This window comes from Periplaneta americana, chromosome 14, assembly GCF_040183065.1.
Source record: "Periplaneta americana isolate PAMFEO1 chromosome 14, P.americana_PAMFEO1_priV1, whole genome shotgun sequence".
Lineage (NCBI taxonomy): Eukaryota > Metazoa > Arthropoda > Insecta > Blattodea > Blattidae > Periplaneta > Periplaneta americana.
In genome coordinates, this window is record NC_091130.1 from 7,599,215 (window position 1) to 7,619,985 (window position 20,771).

The 20,771-nt window shown below is 36.0% G+C and overlaps 1 protein-coding gene across 9 annotated transcripts in view; it reads right to left on the bottom strand.

Moving 5' to 3' along the window:
- Positions 1 to 6,394: 6,394 nt before the first annotated feature.
- LOC138713098 (cytospin-A-like) overlaps positions 6,395 to 20,771 on the bottom strand; it is a 406,047-nt gene continuing 391,670 nt past the window's right edge. For 8 of the 9 annotated variants that reach the window (XM_069844871.1, XM_069844870.1, XM_069844867.1 and 5 more), the window contains 3 exons: positions 14,099 to 14,206; positions 10,845 to 11,119; positions 6,395 to 7,938 (listed from right to left, as the gene is read on the bottom strand). In XM_069844871.1, coding sequence (XP_069700972.1) covers positions 7,849 to 7,938; positions 10,845 to 11,119; positions 14,099 to 14,206 — 473 coding nt within the window. In that variant the 3' untranslated portion in view covers positions 6,395 to 7,848. The remainder of the gene's footprint in view (positions 7,939 to 10,844; positions 11,120 to 14,098; positions 14,207 to 20,771) is intronic. The other variant, XM_069844869.1, reaches the window with a different exon arrangement.

The window sequence follows — 20,771 nt, forward strand, 5'->3', positions numbered from 1 at the left end:
AAACGCAGAATAAATATGGGAAATGCGTGTTATTATTCGGTTGAGAAGCTCTTATCATCCAGTCTGCTTTCCAAAAATCTGAAAGTTAGAATTTATAAAACAGTTATATTACCGGTTCTTCTATATGGCTGTGAAACTTGGACTCTCACTCTGAGAGAGGAACATAGGTTAAGGGTGTTTGAGAATAAGGTGCTTAGGAAAATATTTGGGGCTAAGCGGGATGAAGTTACAGGAGAATGGAGAAAGTTACACAACACAGAACTGCACGCATTGTATTCTTCACCTGACATAATTAGGAACTTGAAATTCAGACGCTTGAGATGGGCAGGGCATGTAGCACGTATGGGCGAATCCAGAAATGCATATAGAGTGTTAGTTGGGAGACCGGAGGGAAAAAGACCTTTAGGGAGGCCGAGACGTAGATGGGAGGATAATATTAAAATGGATTTGAGAGAGGTGGGGTATGATGATAGAGACTGGCTTAATCTTGCACAGGATAGGGACCGATGGCGGGCTTATGTGAGGGCGGCAATGAACCTTCGGGTTCCTTAAAAGCCATTTGTAAGTAAGTTGTAAGTAAGTATTAGTACAATAATACTCTTAAAAAGAACTCAAAATGCCAAATTTTTGTTGTGTTCCTCTATGTAAAAACCAGGGAAAGTCTTTTGTCTTCATTCAGGTCCCGAAATATTCTGAATATATGCTTTAAACCTTCAAAAATTTAACTAATTAAATTGTGCCTTGAAAATGTTAGCTATTAAACAAAAATAACTACTTCAAGTAAGTAATTGCTAGCTACAGTTCCATTTTGAAAGAGAGAAAAGAAAAATTAATAAAAACATATGCAACCAAGCTATGTTAGCTTAGATTATATTCATTACTTCTAGGAGTCTCCGAAGTTTACGCCAGCATTTTACTCCTGCAGTAAACTCTCGATTAAGTGGGATATTTATTATCCAGAACGATCCATAGTGAAATCCATTTCGTGAATAACGTTTTTAATGTGCTGTAGACTAATTATTAAAACCATGTTTTCACTTCAAATTTTCAAAATCATCCTGCATAGTATTCAAAACTGCATGTTCCTAACCTACAAAACACAGGAACAATCGTGATACTACTACAATTATATTATATAATCTTATCAAACGTTGCACTTGATCTTTCTGCAACTAGAGAAAAAAATACAAGGAATTCAAGCCCGATAGTCCCTTCCGTATAAAAAAACACATTGGTGGCTGCATATCCTATTTTTAGCGTATGCTATTTAAATAGATTAAAGAGGTAATATTCACCTTCAACAAAGTTTCTATTTTTTTTTATCCGTGCACCTCGTTCTCAAAGTTCTCGTTTAGGTTCATGAATATTCAATTTACTCGTATCTATATTCTGCATACTGCAGATTTCCCTACCCATCTCGGGGAATCGCTCAATATTATACAGGTTTACGTTATTATTTATTGTAAATTAAATTAAATTATGAGGTAAGAAAATATTGAATTATATTAAATTATTCTAGGTTATACAAAATAATTGTAAATATAATTTTGACACGCACAGAAAACCAACAAGCGGGAGAAACTAATCAACTGTAGCATATGACATAATACAGTCCTACAACATGTTGCGCCGCATGGAACGCTTCTGCCATCTATCGGTAAACCTTTGCATAAGACATCCCTACTTTCGGAAGAACGATCACCGATAGTCTCTCCATCCCTTTCTACTTTTTCTAACCCATTTCACCACATCTTCTACTTCACATTTGTTCCTGGTTTCTTCATTTGTATGTCGTACAGACTATAACCTCTGATAGTTCGAAGTGTTCTAATTCATTTTGTTCTCAGCAATTGTTCTATTGAAGACTTATGGTTTAACCACAGTCTAGTATTACAGTCACGAAGCTCAATACGTAGTAAATATGCATCCATAGATAGTTGCTAACCACTAGGATCGCTACTATCGCCTCATTACAGAACAATACGAAATAGTACCTGCAGAGTCTATTGTTTCTAGTACCCTCATAAACTCAAGCTCGTGACTGCATATACTAGACTGTGGTTTAACTGCAAAGGAAAATATATCTATATTCTTGCCACACATGCGGTAATAGTTTATTTACGATATGAGAGTATCGTAAAGTTTCGAGTATTGTAATATGAAGTTACGATAAGTAAGATCCACTTTGATAAAAAAAATTAATAAAAGTAATTGTATTATTTCTATTAGTTTTGAACATGTCTTTTGTAGAGAAGCGAAAGGTTTATGTTTCTTTTATTAGTTTTGAACACGATAGGTTTTTATTTAAAACAGAAGAATATCAATACTATGAGAAGTAAACAAACAGTGTTAAAATGAGTTCAAACGAGCATTCATATATTGAAAATGATATAAATTCTGCAATTGAATGTTTAGTACCATTGAAATCCCTCCTACGATATGAAGTGAAATATATATATATATATATATATATATATATATATATATATATATATATATATATATATATATTAAGATTGGTGTTCCAAGAAAAATGCAAAATTGTGTCGGAGAAGTATCATTACCTAACTAGTTTAGTAATGAATGTTCTTACAACATTTTTATTAGTGATGTAAAGTCCATATTACACAATCAAAATGGACAAAATTAATAATTTTATTTCAAGGTGTTCAGAACAGACCTACTTTTATGTACAAAACTGTTTATAAAGCATCTACTTTTTGTTCTGGTGGTCAATAAAAGTATTTTTGGGTCACCAACCCTATACTCGGTTAAGAAATGAAACTGAGGTAAAATGATGCACTAATGCCAAATGACTGTCGGGAAAATTACTTGCAACGTGAACAATTTCTGGTTCAAAAGTTTGTAAAAATAACATTATATGAGAGAAACACAATCTAGTTCGTCGTTAAAATACTTCAAGTTTTTCGGTAAATTAAGAACCCCAAAACATAAATAACCATATAATAATAATAATAATAATAATAATAATAATAATAATAATAATAATATATACCGTAGGCCCTACTAAAAAAAAGTTACTACTTACTTGATGAAGATAAGGATTCCATAAATCTTTAAAAAATCAATCATAATGGTTTACTTTAACTATCACACAACCATCTAATTCGCACTCCTGAATGTCGGTATAAGCTACATAATTATCTAGTTCTGCAAAACGCAGTTCTATTCTATACAATTTTTAATTCACATTTCTTTAAATTTTGATTTTACCAATAGCTGTCAACTAGACTTTGATGCTGTTTCGAATCACATAAATATCACGAAGAAAGGCATTACAACAAAAGGATTAACATTAACACGTAAGATCAACTGTGAGGCATTAAAGCATCTACGTAAACGCCCAAGCAAAAACAGAAGAATACAATCGGCTATAATCGTATTGTTTCGCTTTACATCCGAAAGAAGTTTTGTAAATAGTTATTTATGCTGTAAGGGAAGTAAGTAGGATTTACCAGCCAAGGACTCGTTTGCTAGCAATATTGAGTACGAGGATGTCTACATGCCTCCCGAATTGCATATATACATTTTTTTCCACCGACTGATTCTAAATATAGTTATTTATGGTATATTATTTTAATTTTATATTCATTTATATCAGTTAAGGGTCGACTTGTTCATTGATAGTCTATTGTTTGTTACCATGGGAAGATAGCTGTTTATTTATATGAAATAGGTATGCAGACATTTTGATTTATTTTAATTCTGGTAAGAAAAAAATGTATGGCAGCATAGAAGAGGCTACGAGTGCAGCCTGTCAATTTCTACTTCCATAAAGGTCAAAGAAAAGATATGAGAATGCTTATAAGTGCTTCAAAGAATGGTGTTCTAAAAAGGGTGCCAACATTTGTAAAAATCCGTTGTTGGCATATTTCCTAGACAAGGCTACAAGCTTACACTCCCCGCAAGTTTATGGTGTGAGTAGTCGACAATCAATTATAGAAACGGGGGAGGGGGGGACACATACATGCGCCCACACTCACTATGCTGACGAAAATCCCCATGTTATCCACCAAAACACCAGTTGGAATCTAGTGTACAGTGTCTGTCTTATCATTGACCCCATTTCCTTCAACGAGATAGTGAACAGTGAGGTTTATGGTCGCATATTCATGCAATTTGTGGAACAAGATGAAACCCACCAAGTCCATGAAGCTCACAACTAGCTTCTTTGCTGACAGCATAACTTCAGAGAACCTGTAGCCCTCAAATCACTGGACCTAACCTCTCCAAACTTTTTCCTTTGAGACTACTGAAGGACAGAGTGTACAGAAATCGTGCACACACTTGCAGGAAAGAAGTCAACATTAACGACAATACACTTCAGCAAACACAGAATATGGAGGACAGGTATAATTCTGTTTGGAAGAAGGTGGAGGATAATCCCAACATTTGCTGTGACAAAGAGGTTGTGATCTCCCACGATTATTGTTATGGTTCAGAAGTGAATGAATAGCTTTGCTGTTTTTTTGTTTGGTGAAGTTGTAACAGAATAAAATGGTAAAGGTTTATTTAGATCACCCTGTGTATTGCTGAAACAGTGTCATCTGTCCTACTTACACTACACAAATTTTTCATTGCCCTGTGTTGCTGAATTATTATAGAGAGTCACTGGCATGACTCAGACAGTAGTGTGTTTGCCTGCTGATCTGGTGTTGCGCCTGGGTGTGGGTTCGATTCCCACTTGGGCTGATTACCTGCTTGGTTTTTCTCCAAGGTTTTCTTCAACCATAAGTGCGAATGTCAGGTAATCTATGACGAATCTTCAGCCTCATTTCGCTAAATACCATCTCCCTATCACCAATTCCATCGACGTTAAATAACTGAGTATTTCATACAGCGTCATTAAAGAACCAAGTACAGTCAACTCCGGATATAGTGAACCTCTGTGGATTTGTATATTTCGTTCACTGTATCTGAAGTGTCTCTCCCCTAACCTTAAAAGAGAGAAATGAATGAAATTGTGAACAAGAAAATAAAATATTTCATTTTTGTGAAATGGATTACACTGTATACTGTTACTCACAGTTGATTTACTTAAACTATGCTGTCGACCCAAGTCTGCTTGCGAAAGACCACGTTCAATCTCACTTATAATATTCGCCTTATCTTCCACAGAAAACACTTTACACTTCGAGATTTTTATACAGTACATTCACTGTTCGAACACTAGAAACAGACTGATCAGGTAGAAATGATAAACACCGTTATGGTGTGACTGTGTACTCAGCCTTGGAATTTCCCGAGTCACTTAATGAAAACTGGAAGAGGGTTGATGGAGTTTGAAAGCCATGGAAATCTTACCTTCATTTATGCTCTGGACATAATGTCCGTCGCCTTTTAATAAATGAAGGCAATTTCATTTTCAGTTGTTTCGATGCTATCCGTCATAATGGAAATATTTCTGAGAACTAAAGGCAACCCTTTGACGGTGGAGGATTAGAAATAACAGTAGAGTAGTGTGCCTGAGAACAGAATGTCAACCCTTCGACGGTGGGGTGAGGCAATGTTGTCACGCGTTGCCTGGATTTACAGTACTGCTCATTGTCTAGGAATCACTGATCCTACCTTTGTCCTTTGACTAAAGGAGTAAGAAACTTAGAATGTTGTTCTCAACACAGTCTTTGAATTTTATACAAGAAAGTCTGACTTCAAATAAGAATTTGTCAGGATACAAGGCTCACTATAAACGGAAATATTAATGTACTCTTTAATGTATGCGGGTCAGGATCAACGATTTAGGTTCACTATAGCCGAGTTCACTATATCCAGAGTTGACTGTAAAAAAAAAAAAAAAAAAAAAATATTATAGAACAAAATCAGAACCGAATATTTTCTAACATATTTTGTTACCTTACAAAAAAATTCTGGCAGTGCATCAACGAAATCCCTTTACTTATTAGATAGTGTGGATAATAAGAGAAAATTAAATAGAATGAACCAGAACATAGCTTATATACACAAATAAGGTTAGGAAAGTCCCACGACGTGGAGTCGTGGTCTAAGGCATCCTGCCTAGGACTCGCGTTACAAAATGCACACTGGTTCGAGTCCTCATGGGGGAAGAAATTTTCTCATGAAATTTCGGCCAGTGTATGGGACCAGTACCCACTCAGCATCTTGATGCACTTGGGGAGCTACGATAGGTAGCGAAATCTGGTTGCGAAAGCCGGCTATAACAGCTGGGGGGACCATCGTGCTAACCACACGATACCTCCTTTCTGGTTGGATGATCGTCCACTTCTGCTTCGGCATGTCGGAGTGAGGCCAACAACCGGCTGGTCGGTCTGGGCCCTTCATGGACTGTAGCACCACGGGTTATTATTATTAAGGTTAGGGAAGGTGATATAATTTTTAAGAATAAAAACTGCAATTGAGTATAAATGTACAAGTTTATTGCTTACATCAACGAGAGCATTATAATACTGTATATATATATAAATGTATGTATACTTACATGCAGGGCTCAATTTGTAAACATGTCTGAAAATGTTATTTTTTTTATTAAGTATTCGAATGTATTCTAAAAAGCATTAAGGACGTGTTCAAGGGCCTGCACAAAGTTCACCATGTCTGAATTCACTCGGGTTGCACATAAATCTGCTTATGATACAAATTTAGCAAACACACTGATGCAAGTTTTACAGCAGCGACAATACAGGCTTTACTCCCACAACGTCCAAAGTATATTTTACTGAATTTTGAATTTGTACATGAATTCTTTACCTCCACCATAATTTTGTTACAGCCGAAACAATTGCATCTTTTGGGCACAATTACATCTTTTAAAGTATGAACGGCATTCTTATTTTATGTGATTATTTGTAACTCCCAAATGATTCACAAAATTAAAAAAATATATATACGAAAAAGATTTATCTTATAAACAATTAAAGCAGTAAATTAGAAATTATAAGAATTTCAAACAAACAATAAAAGTACACTCAAAATTTAGAATTTAAGACATGTCTTTGTGAAAGTGAAATGAATTTCGATAAGAACCATGAACTTAATACAGAAGAGCTGATTTACTACTAAAAAATAATTGTCTGTAAGGAGTTGGGTCATTACTTCCCTACATGCGTAAATACGAAAATAAATTAAGAAGAGCTAAAATAATTTTAACAATTTTTTAAAAACGTTACCACCATTTTTCGAGTTTACTCACTGATAAGCAAACAGTTCATGGATAGAGTAAGCTATATAAAAGCTAAATTTTGAAGTAAATATGTTAAAAATATAAAAAGTAAATATAATAATTCACTTGTACATAAAATTAATTTCAGACACACCTCAATCAAACATTAACTGTACATCTACCAATAACAGCTGAACATAAAAACACTTAAGTCATACTTATGTTTAAATAAATAAGTTAATACTTGTTAAAATTTTTTTGTATCTTCTATAACTTCACGAAAAACAGGAAATACAATTTCAATCACTCCAAATGCTGCACTTAGTTTTCATGTAAACCTAGTAAACACAACCGAAAGTGTCGTCCGTTGAATAATATCTTAATAAAACCTTTGCTGCCATACACCACAATTAGAAGCAGTGATATTTTTACTTACCAGTTATTCCTTATCTAATTTTTAACAAATCCTTCAAGCAGCAATACAGACACAGTTCTATATAACAGGCACACAGAATATCAGACTGTGTAACTCTGTGACCGGCCCTTGTAATGATTCAGACTCGAGCGGGACATTGCCTACAGATCGAACCCTGCTTACACGTGTAGGAACTAAAATACGAAATAAATAGTTTGTACACAGCAACACGTGCTGACTAGATGCGCAGCCAGAGACCTCTGCTGGCTCCCTCTCAAGTCTCGAAGTGCTTGTAGATTGCTGTCACATAAGCCATTACTTGCTGCCAATCAGGTCGTTCGAGTTGGATCATGTCTGTCACGTTCTGTTGTAAAAAAAACAAAACTCAAAAGTTCAGTGTACTGACAGTGGTTAGTTTCTAGATTGTGAAGATTTAGGATGGTTATCTGGAACATTCACTTTTAAACAAAGCTAATCTAATCTTTTACAAATAGAGACTTGTGAAAAATCCCTAGAGCCAGGGACAACTGGTACTTCAATGAAGTATGAAGCAATAATTTACAAGTCACGAATAGCATCTCTTGTAAAGTATGGAATTGTATTTTTCTGATTCACAAAATAATACTAAAATTAAAATAAATCAGACCTCTCACTACTATTCCCTGTTCTCCACGAACCTCAAAGAATAAACTCTAACGTAATAATACGTAGTTATTTACAATGAGTATCGTAACGTTTATTTAATTTGCTGTGTGGTTCACATTACGTGCAATATCAATATCATTACCTAACTAGTTGCGTAATAGAAGAATCATTACCTAACTAGTTGTGTAATAGAAGAATCATTACCTAACTAGTTGCATAATAGAAGTATCATTACGTAACTAGTTGTGTAAAAGAAGAATCATTACCTAACTAGTTGCATAATGAATGTGTTTACATCAATTTTACTAGTGATGTAAAGTCCACATTACATAATCAAAGTGGATAAATATTTTTAAACTGCTCGCTTATTACATGTGAGTAATCACTGAATTTTATTCCTTCTACATCCTATACTAAAGAGTCTGACAGAATGATCTCCCTGATTTGAATTGGCAGCTATACAGGTTTCTTGATAGTTGCGCTTGAGTGGCATATATCTTTGAGCAGCACAATGGCGTGGACAGGTGAACATAGTGCATTTTGTCGTTGAGCATTTTTAAGAAATGGTGGCTGTGATGCCAATTTCGTACCCATTTTAGAGTAGGTCGACACAAAAGAATTCCTGATAAGAAAACCTTACTGATGTGGCTGAGAAATGTCAGACAAAAGGTTCATTTCAGAAGCTGGTTTTACCTTGCAATCTTCCCATGAGCATTTGTGACTGGTAATGTACACTACTGACCATTAATAAAAAATTGAGGGGCAGAAAGTGCCCTGCTACCCCCTCCAAAGTCAGCACCTATAATTGTGGACACTATTTGATAAAATAACCAGTACATACGAGGCGTGTTCTTAAAGTAAGTTCCGTTTTCAATTATAACCGTTGCATCGCTGCACTCGTTATTTTGTGCATGCGTGTTTTCTTCTTCAGTCCTCAGGCAAGCTGTGCATGCAGTTTCAGAGCTTCAGTCCGTGTGTGTGGTTAGTTGTGATCAGTTGAAATGCTTAAAGTGATCGAGCACCCCGCCGATTGTGAGATGCGGTCTGTTATCCATTTCTTGAATGCGAGAAACATCAAACCAGCTGACATTCATCGTCAACTTTGTGAGGTGTATGGTGATGATGCCATTAGTGATGAATGGTCAGGAGATGGGTTAGGAAGTTCAACGAGGGCCGCATCTCTGTGCATGACGAGCAGCGTACCGGTCGGCCATCTTTGATCAATGACGATTTGGTGCGTGCTGTCGATGAAAAAATTCATGAGGACAGGAGGTTTACAATTTTTTCGCTTTCCTTGAATTTTCCACAAATGTCGTGGAGTGTTCTCTACAAAATTGTGACAGATCGATTACGATATCGAAAATTGTGCTCACGATGGATACCCAAGATGCTCACCGAGGAACACAAAACCAAACGAGCTTCCAGTGCATTGAGCTTTCTCACACGTTACAGTGAGCAAGGCGATGAGTTTCTTGACCATATCGTGACAGGTGACGAGACTTGGGTGTCTCACATGACACCTGAATCGAAGCAGCAGTCCATGGAATGGAGGCACACTGCATCGCCAAGGAAAAAGAAATTCAAACAAACCATGTCAACACGCAAGATCATGTGCACTGTTTTTCTGGGACAGAAAAGGAGTCCTACTCATCGAATTCTTGCCTCGGGGTGAAACCATTAATAGAGAAACCTATTGTCAGACCTTGAAGAAGCTCCGTCGCGCAATTCAGAACAAGAGACGTGGGATGCTGACCGACAGAGTTGTGTTGCTTCATGACAACGCTCGGCCACACACAGCTTGTGACACCCAAAATCTCATCTCGAAATTTGGCTGTGAACAAATTGACCATACCTCTACAGCCTGGATTTGGCTCCGAGTGATTTTCATCTCTACCTGCACCTCAAGAAATTTCTCGGTGGTCAACGTTTTGATGGCGAATTCTACAATGAGGGGATAGAAAGACTTGTGCCACGACTCGATAAATGCCTCAATAATGGTGGAGATTATGTTGAGAAGTAATTGAAGTGTGGGGAATACAATGCAACAAAAATGGTTTGTAAATATCTTCCCGTTTACTTACTACAACCTTTTGGAACTTACTTTAAGAACACGCCTCGTATGTCTACACAATGCTATAGCAATTCAGTTTGCTTATGAAAAGCTATATTTAAATATTTAATATTCACAATGTCCTATATTTTAATACATATAAATGTTGCATACAATGGGAGTTGTCAGAGACGTCAACAGCAGATAGGTAACTCTGCAGAGCTCTGTATCAAACTCTGATTCTGCAGAAGAAAAGAAATTTGATGTGAAGTAATAATAAAGTACTAAAAAAAAAAGATCTAAACAAATGTTGTTGTTGTTTTCTAATGCCAGGCGCTTGACAATAAAGTCATTTGACCTCTTGCACTCCAATATTTTTCAAAGATATTATCATGACCAGCCACTGAAGCACAGATTTTGAGTTGTTCCGAATCCATTTCTTGTATTAAACGTTCGTAACTTACAATCACAATACTTTAAATAACATTTAATTTTATTTTAAAAACAAAGAGAAGTGGCCATACAGATTAACTCTTAGGTTCACACATTTTAAAAACCCATGCTAGTCCACCTACCAGTGTTGTGGGAATCCCAACAGATTCAGCTGCTGCGAAGGCAATAGTGAAGTTACGTCGTTTCTCACTGGGAGTCAGTGAGTCGTATGGGACTCGCTCAGGGAGGTACGAATGCAGGATGGCACACAAAGCCAGCCCATCGTTCCAGCTGCTGCTGAAGTTGGTGATGTCAATGTTGCGGTATCCTACCGTCTTGTTCTGGCACCACTTCAGCAAAGCATTGCGCTTCGAACCACCATTCTTAACCAGTGCACTCAGAGGATCCTTTCGTTCGCCTGAAATTACAATTTCAGTCTCCATGTCACGTGAACATCGTGTTATAATCCAATATGTAAAACTGTGAACAAATTCGCTCAATGGAGAGATGTCTTTTTTCCTTCTAGTGATCAAAATTAAATTTTTTTACTTGGAAAGTTTCAAAATATCATGGATAGCCACTACATTAATAAAAATGTCTGCTCTTGTCACAGCGGCATAGTAAAACAATGTAGATCAAAGTTGTAAATGTTGATGATTAAATTCTATCTTAACATTCCTTATTTACCCATTAAGTAACACTAAAGTTACATTTAGGAAAGAGATGTAAGCTGTATCTATGCTGACATTACGACAGTTAATACACTTCTTTTACAAGTTTCAATGACCTTGTAGAAGTTATTAGAACTTTAGCAACAATATCAGGAGGGTAGACCAGGGTAATTGGAAACACTTTTCACTGATTTCAAATATATTTCAACATTACACAACCCTCAGTAATGGTAAGCATGACACACAAACATTGTGTTATTTTTAGATCTTTCTTTTCCCTGAAAATGGGTTTAAAATAATAAGGTTGACTTTTTTTGATCTTTTAATTGCTAGTTTACATTTACCCCACATGTTTACATTTACCCCTTTGTGAGGGGGGGGTAATTGTAAACACCAATTTTCGCACGGGTTATCAGACACTGGACATTTTTTGTTCTGTTTCAGAAGAAAGAGCTGTACTCCTTCCAACTCCAATTTTGGTCACTGGTATATTTCGTCCCTTTAACCTATGATATATGACGATATAGGAACTCGGTACCTCTCCTGAGCTTCACGATAACTGTAGTTACTATTTTTCACATCTGTGACAACCCTCTCTAAATCCTCTACAGTGTAGTTGGGTGGGGGTCTCTTTGATTACTGAAAAGTACGAAATGTAACCACAGTAAAAGATGTTCACAGTTACCCCCAAGCAATTAAAACTATGGGGCAAATGTAAACACATCATAATTTAATGAACTGAGGTTATGGAAGATCTCAAAACCATTGTAATAAATGTTAACTACTATACATTACTCATAAAAACGACATATTGTTAAAAAATATGCACTGTACGTTTACTTACAATTCTTTCTCAACTTTTTTTGTAGACTCTTACAAAACATTCGTTCACAACTAAGCAGTTACTCCTATTTGTCGCCAAACTGCTTTGTAGGTTAGCCAACATGTTAATTTAAATATTCCCCCAAATTAAAATTTTTATATTGACAGTCTTGTATTTCTCACAGCGGCCGGGTAGTTCAGTTGGTAGAGCAGCTGGCTACGGACTGGAAGGTCCAGGGTTCGATCCCAGGTGGTGACAGGATTTTTTCTCATTGCCAAACTTTCAGAACGGCCCCGAGGTTCACTCAGCCTCCTATAAAATTGAGTACCGGGTCTTTCCCGGGTGAAAGGCGGTCAGAGCGTGGTGTCGACCACACCACCTCATTCTAGTGCCGAGGTCATGGAAAGCATGGGGCTCTACCTCCATGCCCCCCCCCCAAGTGCCTTCATGGCATGTTACGGGGATACCTTTACCTTTACCTTTTATTTGTTTAAATTACCCCATTTACAATTACCCTCATCTACCCTATCAGAGGTTGTTGCATTCTCACAGCCTCTGACGCATCTGCCCTGTGAAGCAGAAGTGGGAAGGATAATTTCAGCCAGTAATATAGCTGAAGCCTTCTCCTTTTGGGACAAGGCTCAATACATTCCTTAAATCTACAAGACACTGGCTTTATTTCCACTCCAGAGGACTCTACACTACAATTTTTATTAACTTCAAAAATGTGCTGAGTTTGAACCCACCAACCATGAATCCAATTGTAATATGGTAATAACTAGGCCTTTGAAGACAACACAATTTAAGAATAACGCAATGCAAGTAAATTTAAAGTGATTGTGACAGTGTATCAATAAATCAGACCACTCACTACTATTCCCTGTTCTCAATGAACTTCAAAGAATAAGCTCTAACGTAATAATACGTAGTTATTTACGATATGAGTATCGCAACATTTATTTAATTTGTTGTGTGGTTCACATTACGCAACTAGTAAGGTAATATCAGTACCATTACCTAACTAGTTGCGTAATAGAAGAATCATTACCTAACTAGTTGTGTAACAGAAGAATCATTACCTAACAAGTTGCGTAATAGAAGTATCAATACCTAACTAGTTGCGTAAAAGAAGAATCATTACCTAACTATACTTGTTTTTTTGAAAGATGGGACATGACAGGAGTGTTGCGATCGGAAAAACTGAATGTCACATAGCGTGGTAGGCCTGTTGCTATGGTAACAACGGTGGAGTTGCCAAACTTACAGTTTCCATATGGTGAGTGCTTAATAGCTCTCTTGGCTAATTTATTGTGCACACAGTGTTAGCATTGGCACGTTTCGTCTTTGATTCTCTGTCGATTTTTGTATTGTTTTCTTACCATTGCGTTAATTGTCAATGAATGTTTTAACATCAGCCATCTTAACGACAATTGCTAGCTACCATCAGCTGGCAGCGTGGTAGTCCATATTGGCAACATGGCACTGTAGTTCCAAGCTCGGCCACTTAACTGTCATGTCCCATCTTTCAAAAAAACAAGTATAGTTGCATAATGAATGTGTTTACACCATTTTTACTAGTGATGTAAAGTCCACATTACATAAAGTGGATAAATATTTTTAAACTGCTCACATATTACATATGAATAATCACTGAATTTTGTCTCCTCTACATTTTCCACCCAAAGAAAGAACAGAAAAGAAAGGATGAAAGACCTCTGGTAACTTATAAATCCAACTAATTTCAGTTAGACATTTTGCTCTGTTGTTATTTGTGTGAGAAGAGCTTGGTATGAGGTCCATGTAATATTATAATTACCCTCTTGTTTAAAATGTTTATCCCAGATAACTACGAACATTTTAAAGATATCTAATGATAAAGTTTGCAATTAATAGCAGAACATACTTAAGTCTCCGTAGCTGTTTCTGCGAACAAAATCCATTGTCTTGTTAGCAAGGATGGACACTGGGGTGGGCGCCGAGACGTCCTCATCATGAGACAGGTTCGTCTTGTCTACACAACACAACACCACAACAAATCATGCACATGCACGCAACATGCCACTCATCTGCTTACACTTGCTAAGAGCTTACTGCAGCTCCACTGCTACCTTTAGATAACTTCACTATCGATTATTTGGCCAAATGTTTCGACATGATAAATATCTGACTTCATGCACTAGGAAGAAGTAGTTTAGCATATCACTTACTGTATATCATATAAAAATATCACTAACTATAGAATACGTACATAACTGTATCATGAACAATGAACATTTAGTAAAATGTACTATTTTCAACAAAGAAAAACAATTTAAGAAATAAAAACAAATTATAGGCCTACTTAGAAGCATGAAAAAAATGACAAGAGTCCATAGCATAGGGAGGGAAATCTGTAATCTTCACTTCTCTTTTTGTAAGAGGGTGATGTGAACCTCCTAGTGAACAGGATGGCTTTTCCTTGCAATGTAATATAACCACAGTTTAGTATATACAGTTGCGAAGGTTGGGATGATTTTTTGCATTTCTCGCGATAGTTGCTAGCCGCTTGGAGCGCTGTGAGTACTAGGAACAATAGACTGTGTCACTGCCATCGTGATCTAATACAGGCCGTAAGGCAGGCCATGTGACTCGCTTAACCCGATCACGAAGGGCAGCGTTTCAACCATATAAATTAGTTGGAATGCATAAAGAGTAACATATATTTCTCTAAAATGTAGTGTAATTGCATTAATAAAATTTAAAACAATGATTATGAGACACTTCAGACATAATTCACTTGCGAGTTAAGGTGTAACATAATTTTTGGTGTGAAAATTACGTTGTTCATATGTGTAATACCTCCCTTTATTTGAATTAAATATTGCGAAATTCTTGTACATTAATTTATGCATGATTCAATAACTTTCAGTTGCACCGCACTGATATTTAGATATGTTGAAATTATAGGTTATGTTTACTGTACCAATACTTCAATATTCGCATTTATACATTATAATTAAGTATAATGTAATATATGATACTCTGCACATTCAATTTGTCTGTACTTTAATACTACAATTGAGTATGTACTGGATTATTGTGTTTATCTACATCCTAAGAGACAAAGAAACACAATTGTACATACACTAATTTCATAGGAGTGGTATGGTAAATTTTCTATCTACAATTAAGGAAGGTAGATGTGCTAAATTAAAATCACAGCATAAATTCTTTTTTATTAAACCTCAAAATAGCTTCCATTCTAAACTTGAAATGTTGACGCGAACAAATTATGTTAACATGTAAAAACACAGTTTTGTAATTATTTCTGCAACAAATTATGCAATAAGAAGTAAACGGAACTTATGGACACATTACACTAAATAAAGCTTAGCAATGATACGCAATAAAGTTATAATATAATATTTCACTGAGCTCCATACACTGAAATAGAAAACCCGAACATACATCGTCTGCTCGGGAAAGGGTCTGTGCTGAGGCGATAGTAGCGATCCTGGTGGTCAGCAACTATCTGTGTTTGCATATTTATTAAGTATTGAGCTTCACAACTGTATATACTAAACTGTGATATAACACAACCATACTATTAAACTGGACAATGTAGCTGGCTTCATTGCCAAATAGCTCAGCACTGGAAACCTACCAACTGACATTTAACCAGGACTAAAAATGGCCCTTTTAACGAACAGGAATTAATAACCAGTGAGATGCCGCCGAATGTTACCATGAAATATTTATATACACATCAATATTAATATAAAAATTTCGGACACATATCTTGGGAAATTTTCATCCCTTTATCATATTTACACAGACAGAAATCACAAATGGTAGCCACTTCATTCAGACGAAATATATATATATATATATATATATATATATATATATATATATATATAAAACAGTCAGCGCATCTGGCCGCGAAACCAGGTGGCCCGGGTTCGGATCCCGGTCGGGGCAAGTTACCTGGTTGAGGTTTTTTCTGGGGTTTTCCCTCAACCCAATACGAGCAAATGCTGGGTAACTTTCGGTGCTGGACCCCGGACTCATTTCACCAGCATTATCACCATCATTTCATTCAGACGCTAAATAAATTATATGTTGATAAAGCGTCGTAAAATAACCCAATAAAAAAATATATATCTCAGGTGGAAGTGAAATATGCAGAGACTAAGCGGAAGGCAGAAAATAGGAAAGATTGGAGAAAGCTGGATTTGCAGTGAAAGACCTGCTCTTGGGCAGAACACAATGAATGAATGAAGTCACAGAACAAGCATTGCTCTAAAAAAAAGTCTAAATAGAAGAAAATAAAACACATTTCTTGCTTCTCGACATATGGAACTCTAAATAAACCAATATCTGATGAAGATTACATCCTTTCCAATGAGATTATCAGTTACTGAAACTTAAACGTTGAATGTGTTACAAGAAAATACTCTTAGACAGACTTTGCTGGAGCATTTATCTCTTAGCAAGTGCAATTCCAATTCAATGTACACGTATCAAAAATGCACATAAAACATAACAAATATCAATGACTTCAGTGTCTATACTACAGAGATATGAACTACAAAGCTGAAAAATGTGCTGGCGATAGACCAGGTGCTCAATATATTCTACTTTTCAACATATCGAAAGAAATACCATTCATAAATATATTTAATTTGCAATCTTCCATCATTCAAGACCTTGTACATGTAAACATAATGTAATGTTCAACCAGAAGAGTACAGGGGGAAAACAATAATATACTAAAATGTATCACTAATATACATTATCACATCATACACATTTACAAGATACTGTAATGAACGAAACTAACAATACAAAGATAAAAAATTTACGAGGTCCAGGATACTGGATTATCAGTTGTGTGAAAATACAAGCCTGTCATCTAGTGGGTAAACTATAAACCTGACATCCCCCTTTCAAACAACAGAACATGTTCCACTCGTGTTTTGATGTAATAGCAATAACAGAATTTTATTTAACAACACTTTACAACAGCCAGTGGCGTATCATGAAATTTTGAGCAGGGGAAGCTAACTCAAGTTGTCTTTCATGCAATATAAGAAAACGTATTACAAAAATATAGCCTTAAAATAAATAGTAGTCAATGTCAAGTCAGCAGTCGAAGATTGGTTGAAACCTCGTAAGTAACACCAATAAGGCATGAGCTCAAATGGTACTTAGTAAAATATCATTCCACGGTTTACACATATCTCTAACAAATAGACACGTGTACCTATAACATTCGCTCACTCCCTGTCATACTTAGATAAATCACAATATTAACGGTCAATAGATACAGTATTAGTATCATTACGTAAGTATGCATCTGTCTTTTGGTTGTGTCCTTCATTGACAGCAAGGGAGTCGGTCATTTGTTTTTTAGATCACACTTTTGTTCGTAAGTCAGCCTTGATAATACAATTGTCCTAAAAAATTCAAGTAAACTGGTGTCAGGAACTGTTATTTCACTCATATTTGTTATATCAGCCACAATGCACACTAACACTTCAACTGAACACAACTGACGAAAAGGGATAACTTGGAAACTACTTATTTTGAATGTCAAATCTAGCTTCTTGCAAGCCTTGCGACCAGGGTAGTTTAGTTAGAAAGGGATGGAAAATCTGCGGGGTAGATTACACAGAAGAAACCAGTCTGCTTGGAAGCTGGTGTGTGCAGGCTTCTTGTTTACTGCTGCATCACAAATCATCCTGAGCTGCAGCATCACAATATTTAATGCGTAAATATAAATTCTATTAAAATTAATAAATAATTTTGTCCATAAACTGCAGGTTTATTATGAAATTATTATTAACTGGGGAAGCTGAGCTTTTTAGCTTACATTGACGCTACGCCACTGACAACGGCAGAGATTATTCACCATCAAAATTCAATGTGAGTGAGAAATGACCGAAAAATTTTGCCCGCAGTCCTAATCAGGGACAGGGTTCTTTTATATGCCATGAATCTACGACATGGATCTTCCAGCTTCACTTCCCTTCTAGAGGAAGCCATGTTGAGGATTTACTGTCCTTTAAAATCTGTTATCCTTGTTTGAACCTGCAAACCTCAGACTCAATGGCCAGCATGAATAACAGTCAGACCATCTAGGACGACTTTGAGAGACGTGGTAATCATGATGATGATGGTGGACAATTATTATCCATCCAACTCTAAACTAAAACTTGATGCCAACAAATGCACATCTTGCAATGTCTCATGATTGGCCCTCTACAACAGTATAGCTCTCAGCATAAAAAAGTATAGTCCAATACGATATTTTATATTCTATCATTTGTTTTTATTTTCAAATAAAATGTATCTCAATTAATAAATTATTACACGACTTTCCTGTGTTAAATTCTATCGTACCTGGTTTACATGTTTCGACCTTTTATGGGTCATCCTCAGAACTGGTCGTTGTTGGTCTTGGCGCCTCTTGTTTGTTTCCTGTGAGGGTGTGTTCCTGTGGTGTAGTGTAGAGTCAAAGAGTGTGTGTGTGTTCTGAAATTGAGTTGTGTGTTGAGAATATCGTTGGGGTGTGTTTTTGTGTGTCTGTATATTTCATATTGTTCTAGTGTGTTGAGTTTCTGGCTTTTTGGTTGGATGTGCAGTATTTCCATGTCTGTGTTGATGTCTCTGTGGGTGTGGTTAGCATTTGTGATGTGTTCTGCATATGTGGAGGCGTTTTGTAATTTTGTTATGGCTGTGATGTGTTCTTTGTAACGTGTTTGAAATGATCTGCCTGTCTGTCCTATGTAGAAGTTGTTGCAGGTGTTACATTTGAGTTTGTATACGCCTGTGTGGTTGTATTTGTTTGTTTGTGTTGTTTGTGTGTTGAGATGTTTTTGTAGAGTATTATTTGTTCTGTATGCGATGTTGTAATTTAATTTCTTGAATGAGGTTGCAATCTTGTGTGTGTTTTTGTTTTCGTATGTTAGTGTAATGTATTTTTTGTGTTCTTGTGTTTGTGTTGTATTCTTATGTTTTTTGTGATTATGTTTTGTCTTACGTATTATGTTGTCTATTATGTCAGGTTGTATCCATTTTCTTGTGCTATGTATTTGATTGTGTTTAAAACAATATGAAATATACAGACACACAAAAACACACCCCAATGAAATTCTCAACACACAACTCAATTTCAGAACACACACACACTCTTTGACTCTACATTACACCACACGAACATACCCTCGCAGGAAACAAAACAAGAGGCGCCAAGACCAACAATGATCAGTTCTGAGGATGACCCATAAAAGATCGAAACATGTAAACTCGCTACGATAGAATTTAACACAAAAAAGTCATATAATACATATCCCTAAATTATTATATTTTAAATTCAAATACATTTACCATAAGATTACATCATTCATAAGTAGGGTTACCAGATCAAATTTCTGGGATCGAGAACATCTAAAACTAAAAACTAGGACACTAAGATTAAAAGTATATATCACTATGGCTAAGCCCTGAAAGCCCAAAGTACAAAACACTCCTTTATGCTATACAGTATGTTTGGTTTAACCGAGAAATAACTTAAGGAATATGCACTGAGGGGACAAAATTTCAGTTCATAGTAAGATTTATCCAAAATTCGGTCTTAGCAGTGGGTTTTTCTCTATTAATTCAGCTGGGACCAAACAGCTTGTTTGATTTTATCCAATTTCAGATTAATGAGGGCCTTCACTTGGCTGGAACTTTGAAGAATCATCAATGTTTCGTATGATACAAACACAAATGTAATATAAAAGAGACAAGAACGATCTAGGTTCAAAGCAAGCCAATCACTCAGAAATATAGATGAAATATATTACCTAATCCTTCCTTGCTTGCATGGCACATCAGGTGCATCAAAATAGTGCATTTATGTCCTGGCATTACAATGAACTGAATAGCCTGCACTGTACTCTAGTCACATTTACATTGAAGTCAAAGGACTCAAGTCCTCTCAAGTCCTTTCTAAAAAGAATTCCTTTTCTTACAACTGGAAGTGGACCTAAAGCCTCGTTCACACTTTTCAAGTTACTTGATTCAACGAACTTAAAAGTGTGAACTATGTTTCAAGTTGATTTGAAGTGAAGTAGCAACTTGAATTCAAGTTTCAAGTGAAGTTGAATCCCTTTCTACTTTTTACTTGACTTGAAAGGACACTTGAAAAAACTTCAAAAGTGTGAACATCACTTGATAACTTGAATTCAAGGAGAAAAGTGCGGGAATTTAAATTAACAGCTGTTTTAAGCATGTTAAATTAACAGCTGATTGTTTTTCTGTTCTACTGGGAAAGTAAAAATAATAGGAAACAATAGTAAGTGAAAGAATGACCAAATATTTCAGTTTCTGGAATTGCATAAAACTCACGAAGACCTGTGGATTATAGAAACTGCAAAGTATTGTGAGCGACAGAAATGCAAAGGAAGAGTTCATCAAGGAATTAAACAGCAGAGATTTTAACGTGGACATAGATGAGGTACGAAAGACAATTGAAAACCATTAAACTGTAGATAGGAAGGGTTAAGAAGAGAGTTGCTTGAATGGATATTTATTGACCGAAACTGGCA